This window comes from Callorhinchus milii, unplaced genomic scaffold (genome assembly GCF_018977255.1).
Source record: "Callorhinchus milii isolate IMCB2004 unplaced genomic scaffold, IMCB_Cmil_1.0 Scaffold4, whole genome shotgun sequence".
NCBI classification, from domain to species: domain Eukaryota; kingdom Metazoa; phylum Chordata; class Chondrichthyes; order Chimaeriformes; family Callorhinchidae; genus Callorhinchus; species Callorhinchus milii.
Genome location: NW_024704745.1, coordinates 66,678,696 through 66,691,360, shown reverse-complemented (window position 1 = coordinate 66,691,360; position 12,665 = coordinate 66,678,696). Strand labels below are relative to the sequence as shown.

At 39.7% G+C, this 12,665-nt stretch overlaps 1 protein-coding gene across 3 annotated transcripts in view; it reads left to right on the top strand.

Moving 5' to 3' along the window:
* lats2 (large tumor suppressor kinase 2) overlaps window positions 1-7,380 on the top strand; it is a 46,385-nt gene extending 39,005 nt beyond the window's left edge. For 2 of the 3 annotated variants that reach the window (XM_007900669.2, XM_042334145.1), the window contains exons 6-8: window positions 562-744; window positions 4,917-5,023; window positions 5,737-7,380. In XM_007900669.2, coding sequence (XP_007898860.1) covers window positions 562-744; window positions 4,917-5,023; window positions 5,737-6,234 — 788 coding nt within the window. In that variant the 3' untranslated portion in view covers window positions 6,235-7,380. The remainder of the gene's footprint in view (window positions 1-561; window positions 745-4,916; window positions 5,024-5,736) is intronic. The other variant, XM_007900675.2, reaches the window with a different exon arrangement.
* The last annotated feature ends 5,285 nt before the right edge of the window (window positions 7,381-12,665 follow it).

Genomic DNA, 12,665 nt, shown 5'->3' with positions numbered 1-12,665 from the left:
ATTACATTAATGTAAAGGTTGCAAATGCAGGAGACTACATTCCCACATGTGTGTGATCTAAAACCCTGTGAGACGATTAATCTGACTTTTAAAATAAGACAATTATACACAATGAGAGAGTGCAGCATAGCACACACATTGGAGCCCCAAAATAGTGACTCATAAGTGTGAAGGGACACAAGTGCATAGGATTACACATGGTTACCTATTGAAACTTCAGATTAAGTGATTTATCTTAGATAATTTCAGTGAAACTAATTGAACTAGAAATGGTAAATTTAATAAGGTAAGCTACAATCACAACCCGTGTTTAAAAAATAGCAGTTTTAAATTATTTTCATTGTCTCTGTACAAAGTGTCTTATTTATACCCCATTCTGACATACTCGAACACTGTAGCCATTTTATGTTGTTGAGATTCAAGGTCTGCTCACTTGGACTCTGGTTAATAATAAAGAAATTCTGCTGGAGTTGTAACCCAAATATTTTATTCTGCAAAATAACATGGGTAAGATATTGCAGAAATTTAATTTCACCTGCTATGTTCTAATTTTCTTTAAAGGGAGTCACGTCAGACAGGACAGCATGGAGCCAAGTGATCTCTGGGGAGACCTGTCCGACTGCAGGTGTGGAGACAGGTTAAAAACGCTCGAGCAGAGGGCTGCCCGGCAGCACCAGAGGTGCCTTGCTCACTCACTGGTTGGAACTCCAAACTACATAGCTCCTGAGGTTCTACTTCGTAAAGGTTAGTCTCTCAGACATGCAATAAATTGAATAAATTTCAATAACTTTCAAATGAATTTAAAACAACAAGAATGTACATTTATATAACGCCTTTCACATTGTGAGAACATCTCAAAGCTCTTCACAAAGGTGACTGGAGCCCTGGGGGGTGGGGGGAAGCTGAGGAAAGGAAAGTACAGTTAAGGAGACAGGTTTTAAGTTGGGTTTTGAAAGAAGAGAGGGAGGAGGCAAAGCAGAAGGATGTGGGGGCAGAATGGCGTGCACCTCATCCACTGATGGTGGGGAGGACTAATTAGTACACATGAAGCTGGCCTGTTTGCTGAGTGGAGGTAGTGACCAGGGCAGTAGGACCACAGAAGGATGCAGAAGTAGGGTGGGGTGAGGCCATTGAAGCATTTCAAAGTGAAGACAAGAATCTTGAATTTGATCTGTTGAGGAATGGGGAGGCAAAGAGAATGGTGCTCATTGGCTTATGGAGCCTGATGCGGGAGAGGTCACGGTCTGCAGACTTCTGCAGTGTGCGTAGGGAGGAGCTGGGGAATCAGACAAACAGGATACATCGAGTCTGGAGGTGATGAAGGAAGCATGAGGGTCTTCGCAACTTGATAATGGCAGAAGTGGGTGATATGGAGGTGAGGGAAAGCAAGGTTTGAATGATAGTTCGGGATCAAACAAGTGTGAGGTTCCATACTGACTGCAATAGTGTGGAATGAGAACCTGTACAGATTGATGCACATAGCGTCTGAGGTGAGAAGGAGCTGATGGGAGCCATACAGTGATAAATTTTTAAAAAAACTAAAAACCCTTCTGGTTTCTCTACGTATCGGAGACTGTGACTGCCCATGTTAGTCATTGTCTTTGTGACATTGGCAGACAAGGGCAGACACAGGCTCCAATGGATACAGAGAACCCCAAGGATTTTTTTTTTTTTTAATTTGCTGCTGCTTGGAAAATTTACCTCTATCAATCAGTCTCCTCAAGACAATCTGCCATCCTCGGCATCAATGTGCTGCCACCCTCCTACCGTAGGTATGTTTATGCTCCGGCCCCTTCCCACCCCATCCACTGCTTATGGCCACCTTGGTTGTAGTGTCAGTGGCGCCTTGCCTGACCCACTTCTTTGTTTTTTTTTGCCACTTTCACACAACACCTTTTATTTGCCATCTTTAATCCAGGCACTTCCTGAGGCGACCTGGCCCAATCCTGGGTCGTAGCTACCAATCTGAGAGTGCAATTTGCCATGTAGGCAGCTGCCTACCTAGTTTGCCTATAGCTAGAGCAGCCTCTGCTTTGGGGGAGCGGGGATCCCAGGCACCCTCTTCCCCACCCTCCGCATTCTTAGAGTAAGATCTGCTCCTGTGCTTGGCATCAGATTGGTGACCGACAAATCACGACTACAGCGGTCATCACAGCTGAAACCCAGTCTCAGCCTCACCTGACTTCCACACATGGCCTTCCATGTCTTTAGAGACCAATCAGGAATGGGATCCTGGGTGATGGTTCCTCCTCCTTTACCTATTGTAGCACCTAATTGCTGTTCCAGGTGAGATGAGCTTAGTACAAACCTCAACATTTGCTGTGTGGGCTATTGTAGCATCAGTTGGTGCCTTTACCCCTGAGACCATCAGAAGACTCTCATAAAACAATCTTAATACTGAATATGCTATTGTGATTTCCTCTTGAATTTCAATCTTACTTGCTTGCTCATGTATAAAAGTCAGCAGGTAGTAATAATTTATTAATTGCATCCCTGGCATGTAACTGTGCCTATAAATTAGCTATTCCATCTACATTTTTTCCATAAACCAGCAGTCTATCCAATAGAATATAATACATTGTACTATTTTAAATGTTCCTTCCCATTAACGTGGTGTTCATTAACTGGTGGGTACTGTATTATATTACTTTATTCAATGTAACCTGTTACAACTGAAAGCACAAGGCTCAATTTGACATTTCGAAATAATGTTTTATAATCTGGAACATGATTTTACTGTTGCCAGAGGATAGGAACTTTTTCAAAAATATAATTAGAAATTATTTTCCCTGTTCCTTGCCCCACCTTGCTCCGAAGTACCTTTGCCAGTCTCTTAGGTTGAGGTAACTGCTATTGGTATTGCTTTGCATTACGCAGGCAGAAGGGTGGGATTCGTAGTCTTTCTGCCACAAAGTGCTCCTCCTAGAGGCATGGTAAATAATAATAATAATCCTTGCATTTAATCCTACTGTCCTGCCCTCTCACATCCCTTCAAACCTTTAGCTTCATCTGTTCAGTTGGATTAGTGAATTTCTCCCAGTGTCCCTGTATAAGCATCCCCTCAATAGCCTAATGGGTAAAACCACTATCAGTGTAACAGGAAGCTATTTCTGATCACAAGGTTGCAGGTTCAAATCCTGCTATGTGCTGAGCTAGGAAGTCTCAGGCACTCTGAGACGCTACCCTGCGTGGAGGTTCCTAAATAAGTTGTTGTTATTGGGGCGCTACAATTTGCTTCAGTGTCTCCTTGGATATTATTTACTACATCAAGTACAATGACTTCTGCGGAAGGTGTAAATATTAGTGTGGTAAAGGGTGAGCTCAGCTCCTATGCTTCTGTGGTCAAACAACCTGCTGATAGGCCTTCACTGTGAAGGCTCAAATATGAAGAATTTGATGTGAGTTAGGTACCAATGATAGCATATTTCCAGGTTGAGTTTGTGTCTTCAGGAGGGGAAGAATATTGGTATAAATAAATTTTGTGCAATTTTAAAACTAATTTAATTGTATGCTCCAATATGCGTTATCACTTGTAATTGGATTACAATTATTTATGAGTACACAGGAATAAATTAGTTCAGATTTCATCATGATACCACTTAGGCCACTTCAATTAACATAAAGTTCACTGGGTCACTGTTCATCTCATGAAGTAGTGTAACTTGGACATGGCAGATGTATATAGCTACGATAAGGGAAGGACAATAAGGAGGTGAGGAAAATAAACATATGTCGATTTAGTACATATTTATGCTGAATAAGAACATAAGAATTAGGAGCAGGAGTAGGCCATTCGGCCCCTCGAGTCTGCCCCGCCATTTGATAAGATAATGGCTGATCTTCAGACCTAACACTAATTACCTGCTCTGTCCCCAAATCCCCTAATCCCTCTTTTTTAAAAATCTATCAGTCTCAGCCTTGAAGATGTTCAAGGACTGAGCATCTACAGTCTTCTGGGGTAGTGAATTCCATGAATTCACTACCCTCTGAGTGAAGAAATGTTTCCTCAACTCTGTTCTAAAAGGCTGACCCTTAATTTTAAGACTGTGACCCCTGGTTATAGATTCTCCTACCAAGGGAAACAGACCCTCAGTGTCTACTTTATCAGCCCTTTAAGAATCTTATATGTTTCAATAAGATCTCCCCTAATTCTTCTGTACTCTAGAGAATACAGCCCTCCACTATCTCAGTAGCCATCTCTTTTAAAACCCTAGGTTGTAGGGCATCAGGTCCAGGAGATTTCAGTTTTAAGACCTGATAATTTACCTAAAACCATTTCTTTACTAATATTAATTCCCCCAAGTTGCTCGCAAACATTTTCTTCTTGGTTCCCCTCTATTCTTGGTAGGTGTTCAGTGTCTTCTAAGGTGAAGACAGTAGCAAAGTACTTGTTTAATGACTCTGCCATGTCTTTGTCCGCTACTATAATTCCCCCCGTCTCTGCCTGTGGCGGACCCACATTTACCTTTGACAGCCTCTTCCTCTTTATATATTTATAAAAACTCTTCCAGTCTGTCTTTATGTTCTTCGCTAATTTGCCCTCATGTTCCATTTTCTCCCTCTTAATCACATTTTTGGTTCTCCTTTGTTGATCCCTAAAGTTCTCCCAATCCTCGGGTTTACCACTCATCTTAGATGTTTTATAGGCTTCTTCTTTTAACTTTATACTTTCCCTAACTGCTCTAGTTAGCCACGGTTGGGCCACCTTTCCTGTGGCATTCTTATTCCTCAAAGGAATACGTGCTCGCTCGGATGGATTCTATTGACCTTAAGAAAACCCATCAATCTGCTAACGGTTGTATTCTAATGTAATGTAATAATGATATAAATGCAACTTTTAAAATATTTGTTTCAGTCTCATCATTGTTTTAATTGCATGTAAAGAAACATATCAATTAACGTTGTACTTCTGACAGGTTACACCCAACTTTGTGACTGGTGGAGTGTTGGAGTCATTCTCTTTGAAATGCTTGTGGGACAGCCTCCATTTCTTGCTCCTACACCTGCGGAGACCCAAATTAAGGTATGTACTAAAACTATTATTATCCAAATAAAGCAAAGTATTTGGAAAGTTATAGTATTAACCAAAGCCACCCCTTTAACCCACAACCTCCTAACTCAGAGTTGAGAATAGTACCAATTCCAGGCTGACAAATTGCTTGAATGCATTGTAAATGTGGGAATTGATAGTTGTGCATTTGAAGTTGTGAAGGTGAGAGGAGTTTGGATGGTTTGGCTAAACTCCCCTTGTTTTAAGCTATTGGAGGGTTGTGACAGAAAAAGCGATCATATCATGGCCCAACTATGACATTAGCTTACTAATAGTCTAGACTGAACAGAACACCACTAACAACAAAATTACATTTATAGAATGCCTTTCACATCGGGAGGACGTCCCAAGGCGCTCAAAGCAGAAGCATATGGATCAGGTATTTCTATATGAAAACTGGTCTGTGCTGTGTTAGGTAAGATGGAATAGAGTGTAGCTTCTATTGGTGGCTCAGTATACCTGGATTGGAGAATGAGAATATTTTACTTTGATTCCCATTCCCGGTTGTTATTTAAAATAGAAACTCCCTTTCCACATGCAGAAAACTGGAATGGAGGGAGGGCGGGGGGGTGTTGCAGCACTTGAGAAAATAACAGATTGTTTCTCAAATCAACTCAGTGTCATTTCATAATTATACACTATGCTGAGTGAACACCTGTAATTGTTTTGTAAATGTTGTTCCCCAGGTTATAAATTGGGAGAGCACACTCTGTGTTCCACCACAAGTGAAGCTAAGCCCTGAGGGAACCGATCTTATTGCAAAACTTTGTTGTGGAGCTGACGACAGGCTTGGTGGGAATGGAGCGGATGAAATCAAGGCTCATCATTTTTTTACATCTATTGATTTTTCTAAAGAGATCCGCAGGCAGGCAGCACCCTATTTTCCAAAGATTAGCCATCCCATGGACACTTGCAATTTTGATCCCATCGAGGAAGAAAACTTGTGGAACGACAGCAGTGACAGCAACAAAACTTCTGACACATTAATTAATCACATGAGTGGTAATAAGCATCCAGAGCACGCTTTCTATGAGTTCACTTTTCGAAGATTCTTTGATGACAACGGTTATCCATTTAGGTACCCAAAGCCCTTGGACAATGGGGAACCCAAACATAATCGCACAGATTTGGACCGCAGAGATTCTGTTGATCGTAGTGAAAGTTATCAGCCTGTATATGTTTGAAGGAAGTTTTGGGGGTATTCCTTCCCACCCCGTGTTTGGAATAGTACAATCTACAAAAATAAGATCAATGATGAAAAACAGAAAGCACTTACCATGTCTTAGTGGCATATTGTGCCTTGTACATATAAGTGCTGGGCTGCTGCTATACTTTTTTTAAAAAAAACATGTGATATTCAGAATCAGCACTAACTTTTAGCAAAAAGAGTAGAACTAGACAACAAACTCCTGAATACACCTAGAATATGTAGATGGGATTGCAAATATGTACGGAAAAGTGAAGGAAGTTATGAAAAATGGCTAAGTGCAATAATATGTAAGTCAATATATTATGTTTTTATATATAATGCCATTAGTAACTGTAATACAATACAATGTATGATATCTATAAACATTCTGTTAATTTTATATCTATATTGAGAGGCCTGGAGCAAATTACGTAACACTAATGCTGCTTACCTTGTATATACAATGTATTTTTCAATGTAAAGTGTGAGAAGAGTGAGTTTGAGTTATGAAAATTATGCATCGCAGAATGCATTCAGTATATGGAATTCATGCATGAACAGGATTTTCCTCTTTTTAGTTAATCTAGTTATGGAATACGTTTTAAATCACAGGCAGGTCCTGTGTAAAATTGCCTTCATTTATTAATTAAAAAGCTCAAGCTCTTTCTTGGGAAATTTTGCAAGTCCTTGTCATCAGTACTATCTTTGATTATTTGATTCATGTCCTTATGGTGGTTTCCATTCTCATGCTTTTTCTCTGTCCTCAGTATTCATACTTTCTTTAGGTGTTATTAGTCCTACCAGATATCATTTCTTCAGCTTTTCTTTTCAAAGTAATATGGACACAGAACCTTCCTCTGTTTCCTGGTTCTGTTATCATTATGGACCATTGACAATGTGTGGTAGTAGTCTACATAGGAAATTATTCACTGAGTTCTGTTTCCATTGGCTGCTGTTTCATAATGTTGATCAGAACAAACTATTATTGATACTGCATAATACTGTACTTATTTTTAGAAAAGTATAAAAGATTTAAGAATGAAAAAAAATTAATGCAAAAGTCTTAATAAGATGAGTGAATGAATATTAGAGAAGCAAATCACATATTTCTTACTGGGACCTGTTACATTTCATTTATACTCATAAGCATAAGAGGTTTATTTTTATTCTTGCATTTTAACCTTTACAGTACATCTACCTCTTAATTAATCTGAACATATTTAACAAACAGTGGATCTGCATGTGTACTTATTGCCAAACTGAAAAACAATTGGATGATTGAAAGTGTAGCAAAGTTTTGATTAGTTTATTTTTGCTTCAGTTTGTCAAGGTAACATGGACATGAATTAATTATTTGGTCACTCCTATAATACCAGTTGAAATGGGTGGAATCGTGAGAATAAACTGTCTGTATATGGGTTTGCCTTTCGCTCTCTTTCTAATATATAAAATAAATTGTGTACCGTGTGTATATATATATATATGTGTGTGTGTGCACATATACACAATGTTGGAACAAACATTGGGATATATGGCACACAGCAGCCAAAAATGAGATTCAAATTAGTTCATTATGTTTTTGACCCGATATTCAGCTGTTTATTAAACATTTTGTGGTTGAATATAGAATGACACCACACTACACATTGTCAAATTATCCTTAATCCATATCACATGGCTTCAGTTGAAAATTAAGAAAACTTCTCTACCATCATTGAATGGGGAATAATTAAATATATATTTAATATCGAATTGTAATTCTGTATCTTTCAAGACCTATTCAAATGTGAAATTACCTCTTTGAAAAATGTGTTTCCATTACTGTCATTTTCATCTTTACACATTTTTTGGGGGGATGGAATAAGCAACTTCATCTGTTTTAAATACAAATTGATAGAGAAATAATGAGTTGTCCATTGGGCTATATACAAGGGCATATTGTGAGGAAAATGTTATCCGGTACTTTGTTCTATTTCTCGACGAAAATATTACCTATGAAAACAATTATGTTTCAAGTGACTATTTGTTCGAATAATATTCAGTCGGTTTATTGAGTGCCACTCTTACAGCATATATTTAAGAACTTAAAAAAACTCTTGAATGGTCAAGTAGGCAAAGGCATCACCCACTTTAGCATTAAGCTATACAATCAAAAGATCACACTGTACTCAGTTAACTGATCTCAAGTAGGAACAGTAGTTGGGATGTTACAAATTAGTCTCATTGCTCATTGAGGGAAAAATTAGACAGGATTCTCCTTCACGATCACTATGGCTCCTGTTATTTAGGTGCCTACACATGGATGTCATGAGCACACTATGTAATCTCTGCTCGGTGCCTTGGGACATCCTCCCAAAGTGAAAGATACTATAGAAATGTAAATTTGTTGTTAGTGTTGCCTCTTACAGTTAAAGAGCTTGCCAAAACTCATTGGGATCTATCGTGTGCCATTTGCTGAAACTACCAAACCCATTATAAAGACCTAGTAAAAAGGTCAGACAGGAAGAATGGCCACTTGTATGAGGTATTTGTGGATTTCTCCAGTATTTTTCCCAATTGGCCAATTATCATTTGTGATCCTAGAAAGTGAATCCTGCAAGATTATTCAACCCTAAAGTACATCAAACCCCAGTCCAATCCTGTCTCCACACAAACTTTTAAAAATTACTTTCCAACAGGTCAGACGAGTGATTGGAAGCAGAAATTTCGCTAATTATCTTTTCCCTTTTTTTTAGTCCACTGAAGCCAATTTTAGTGCCGATTCAGTCAGGATAAGTGATCAAACCTGGGACTTGCCTGTCCTGTGCTACCCATTGCTACACCAAGCAGTGGCACTAAGCTGTACATGATTATGACTTCACAGTTAAAATAGCATTTCACATATGTTATCAATCTTTTCATCAAGCTTATAAAGATGTGTAAATTGTATTTACATTTTCAAAAACAATAGCAGCAGAAGATGGTCAATGTCAATGATGTCCTTTTAAGAATGTGTGTAACAAAAGAGATGGAAAGGAAAAAATCATTATCCAGTATAACATTCTGTGTCATATTAGTCACCTGCTGTGAACAAAAGTTTGAATCTGGACAATATTGTTGATCCTCAGTAATCCTAAAACATGCCCAAATATGATTTTGGGAAACTGGACATTATTTAGCCTAATTGAATACAAATTACATATATACTTTTATATTTTACTGCTCATTGTAATGAATTCTGTTATTTTGGAAAACGTGGAGTATCTATGCAATGTGGAGATGCCATTAGTAAAAAGTTATTGTCCTATAGAGCACAAAAACCTTTCTAAAAGACCTATGATATTCATCAGACAATGAATAATATCTATATTGTATGTACAGTACTTGTTTACATTTATGTATAAAAGGAGTGTTCTGAACATCTGACAATTATTGTATTGTGCTTGTTCTGTGACATTATCTTTTGATTATACAGTATTATTGGTTGTATAACTGACACTTATATCTAACAGGTGAGCTTTCTCATGCTATCTTCTTCCTCAGGAATTCAGATATAACATTTTATTTATTAGCGTAATAATAAACTAGTGCCTTTTTTTTGAAATGTGTTAAGGAAATATTACAAAATCAATTTAAAAATTGCTTTCTGTGCCTCTGTTCTAACCTGCATAGTCCATGGTATTTCTTATTGTCATCATTTAATTACACTATTTGTATTTTTGTTTGAAATCTAATGCACTGTCTAAAGAATATATTCTCAAAACATATATTTCTGACTCAGTAATCTGATGACCTCTCCACTGGATCTTCTCCATTGTTGTATATCCCAATGGGGGTGCAAAGCACTCTTATTTTTTGTTTTTGATACCTTATGTGGGAATATTATTGACCTCTATTTCATACATGGGTGTCAGTTTGGCTTAGTTGGTAGCACTCATTGCTGAGTCAGAAAATTGTTGGGTTCAAGTCTAATTTTATGACTTTCCACTCATAGTTTAGGCTGCAGGCTACATTGTTCAAAGTTCTGAGTGTCTGTCATGAGCAGACACCCATAATACATGCTTTAATTGTTCTAATCTCATAGTATGGAGTTTTGAAGGTTGCAAGTATCATGAGCTATCCTACATTGTCAAAGCAGTGTAGAAATACATATGTTGCCTGATTGCAAGCAACGTTTGACTAGTAATTTGGCACCATCAGAGCTGGTAGAGTCTATATCCTACTTTTAGGGATTTGATTCTGATTTCAGAAGTGAGCAACCAACCTTAAGGTGTGGTGAATAATTATTATGTAGGCAAATGTAGCAGTCAATCTGACCCAGTTTATACATCAAATAACAGTGAAGCAATCTAAGATGAGACTCTATGCAGTGCTGGGGGGGCGGGTGGGAGGGGTGATGCATTGTTGGAGTTGCTATCCTTTGGATGAGACATTAAACCACAGTTTGCCTGTTCATCTTTAGGTGTGCCCATTAAGATCCTATGGCACTATTCAAAAAGAAAAGGGAGCTTCTCCTAGTGTCCTGGCCAACAATTCCCCAAATAAGATTGGTCACTCACCCAATGGCTGTTTGTGGAACATTGCTGTGTACCAACAGGCTGCTGTGTTTTGCCCACAAAACAGTCAAACCACTTTACAGTCTTTCCCGTGAAGCGCTTTGAGACATCTCGATGATGTGCTAAGATGCTATATCGAATGAAAAGATTATTATTAAGTAATTTTTGGGGTGGATTTGAATGAGGGAGAAAATTGACCAGGACAGATTTACCATTACATTTAAATTCACGGCGAAGTAAAAAAATTACAGAAAGAAAAGAGGGAGAAAGAGAAAGTGGGGAAGAAAGTGAGAGGTAGCTTGGGTCCAAAACATCAACCAATAAATGTATATGTATGTTAGGGGCATAGAACAGGCACACTTTCATGGTAGCTTTGTTTTTTTTCTTGATATGTACACTGAAAAGCAAAAGAATTCCAAATAGAATGGTTCAACCACGAGCAGCAATAATATGCTTCTTAGGAAATGTAGAGTCAAACTGCAATAAGCATTACCATTTTGTTAAAAGTGGATATTGTAGTCATTGTCCGTAAAGAGCAAACCAAACCAGTATGAATGATAGGGAAACGCATGAACTTTCACCCTGAGATTTATATATAAGGTTTGCTGCTGGATGTCGTCCACACCCCCCCTCCACTCCTGGAAAACCCACACAGGATTGTTGGAGAACATCATTAGGCTCAACATTCAATTCAGTGTTTAGTGGCCAAGATACTGTCAGCTCCAATTCAACGTAACTACATTGCAGGAGAGTGGATTTGCGGGAATAGATAGGTTGATTCTGTTTTTCAGAAAATGAGCAGTTTATCTGAAAACATTTCAACCCCTTCAAAATGGTTTGAGATTGTCCTTTTTTTAACATAAAACATGAGTTTCTGGAAGTCATATTCTATGCTTGCAGAGGGATTAGTGGCCATACTTTTTTTAAATTTACTTACATGAAAATTAGTGTGTATAATTTGCATTGCCTGATCCGAGATTGCAACTGCACTCCCCTGTGGATGGTGGTCTGAGCCCTGGTCCCGGGCTGCAGCAGTCCTGTGCTCTAGCCCCAGTATGCAGCTCTGACGTGTGCTGGGTGCCCTGACCCTGGGGTGAGGTGATCCCATATCCTGGCCCTGGGGTAAGTTATACCCCAGGGGGTCTGTATGTGTGTTGGTGGGGGTGGCTATGTGTGTATGTATCTGCTGTGTGTGTGGGGGAGGGGAGTGTTGCTGTGTGTGTTCTATCTCTGCCTCCACTGGCGTCCTGATCGACTGCCCGTCCGACATTAGGTCCTGGGCAACGTTCTCCAGCTGAACGTCAGCAAGACCGAGGCCCTCCTGATTGGCTCGCGTCAGCGCCTCCGCACCTCGGGCGCTGGCAGCATCAGTCTCCACGACTGCACACTCAACCTCACTAAGCCAGTCAGGAACCTGGGTGTCTTGTTTGACCCTGAACTGTCCTTTCTCCCCCACATCTGCACCATAACCAGCACTGCCTACCACCACCTCCGCAACATTGCCAGACTCTGCCACTGCCTCACCCCTCAGGCTGCCGAAACCCTCACCCACGCATAGGTCACAGCAAAGCTCGATTATGGAAATTCCCTCCTCATCGGCCTTCCCAACTCTTCCCTTCACAAGATGCAGATCATCCAAAACTCTGCAACTTGTGTACTCTCACGCTCCAGGCTCCGTGACCCCATCACTCCCACCCTCGCCCGACTCCACTGGCTCCCCATCCCCCAGAGGATTGAATTCAAGATCCTCGTCCTCACTTTCAAGTCCATCCATGGCCTTGCCCCCTTCTACCTCTCTGACCTCTGACTCCCTACCAACCTGCCCGCTTCCTCCGTTCATCGGGCTCCGGCCTGCTCCATGTCTCCCGCCCGACCCGTCCTACCATCGGTG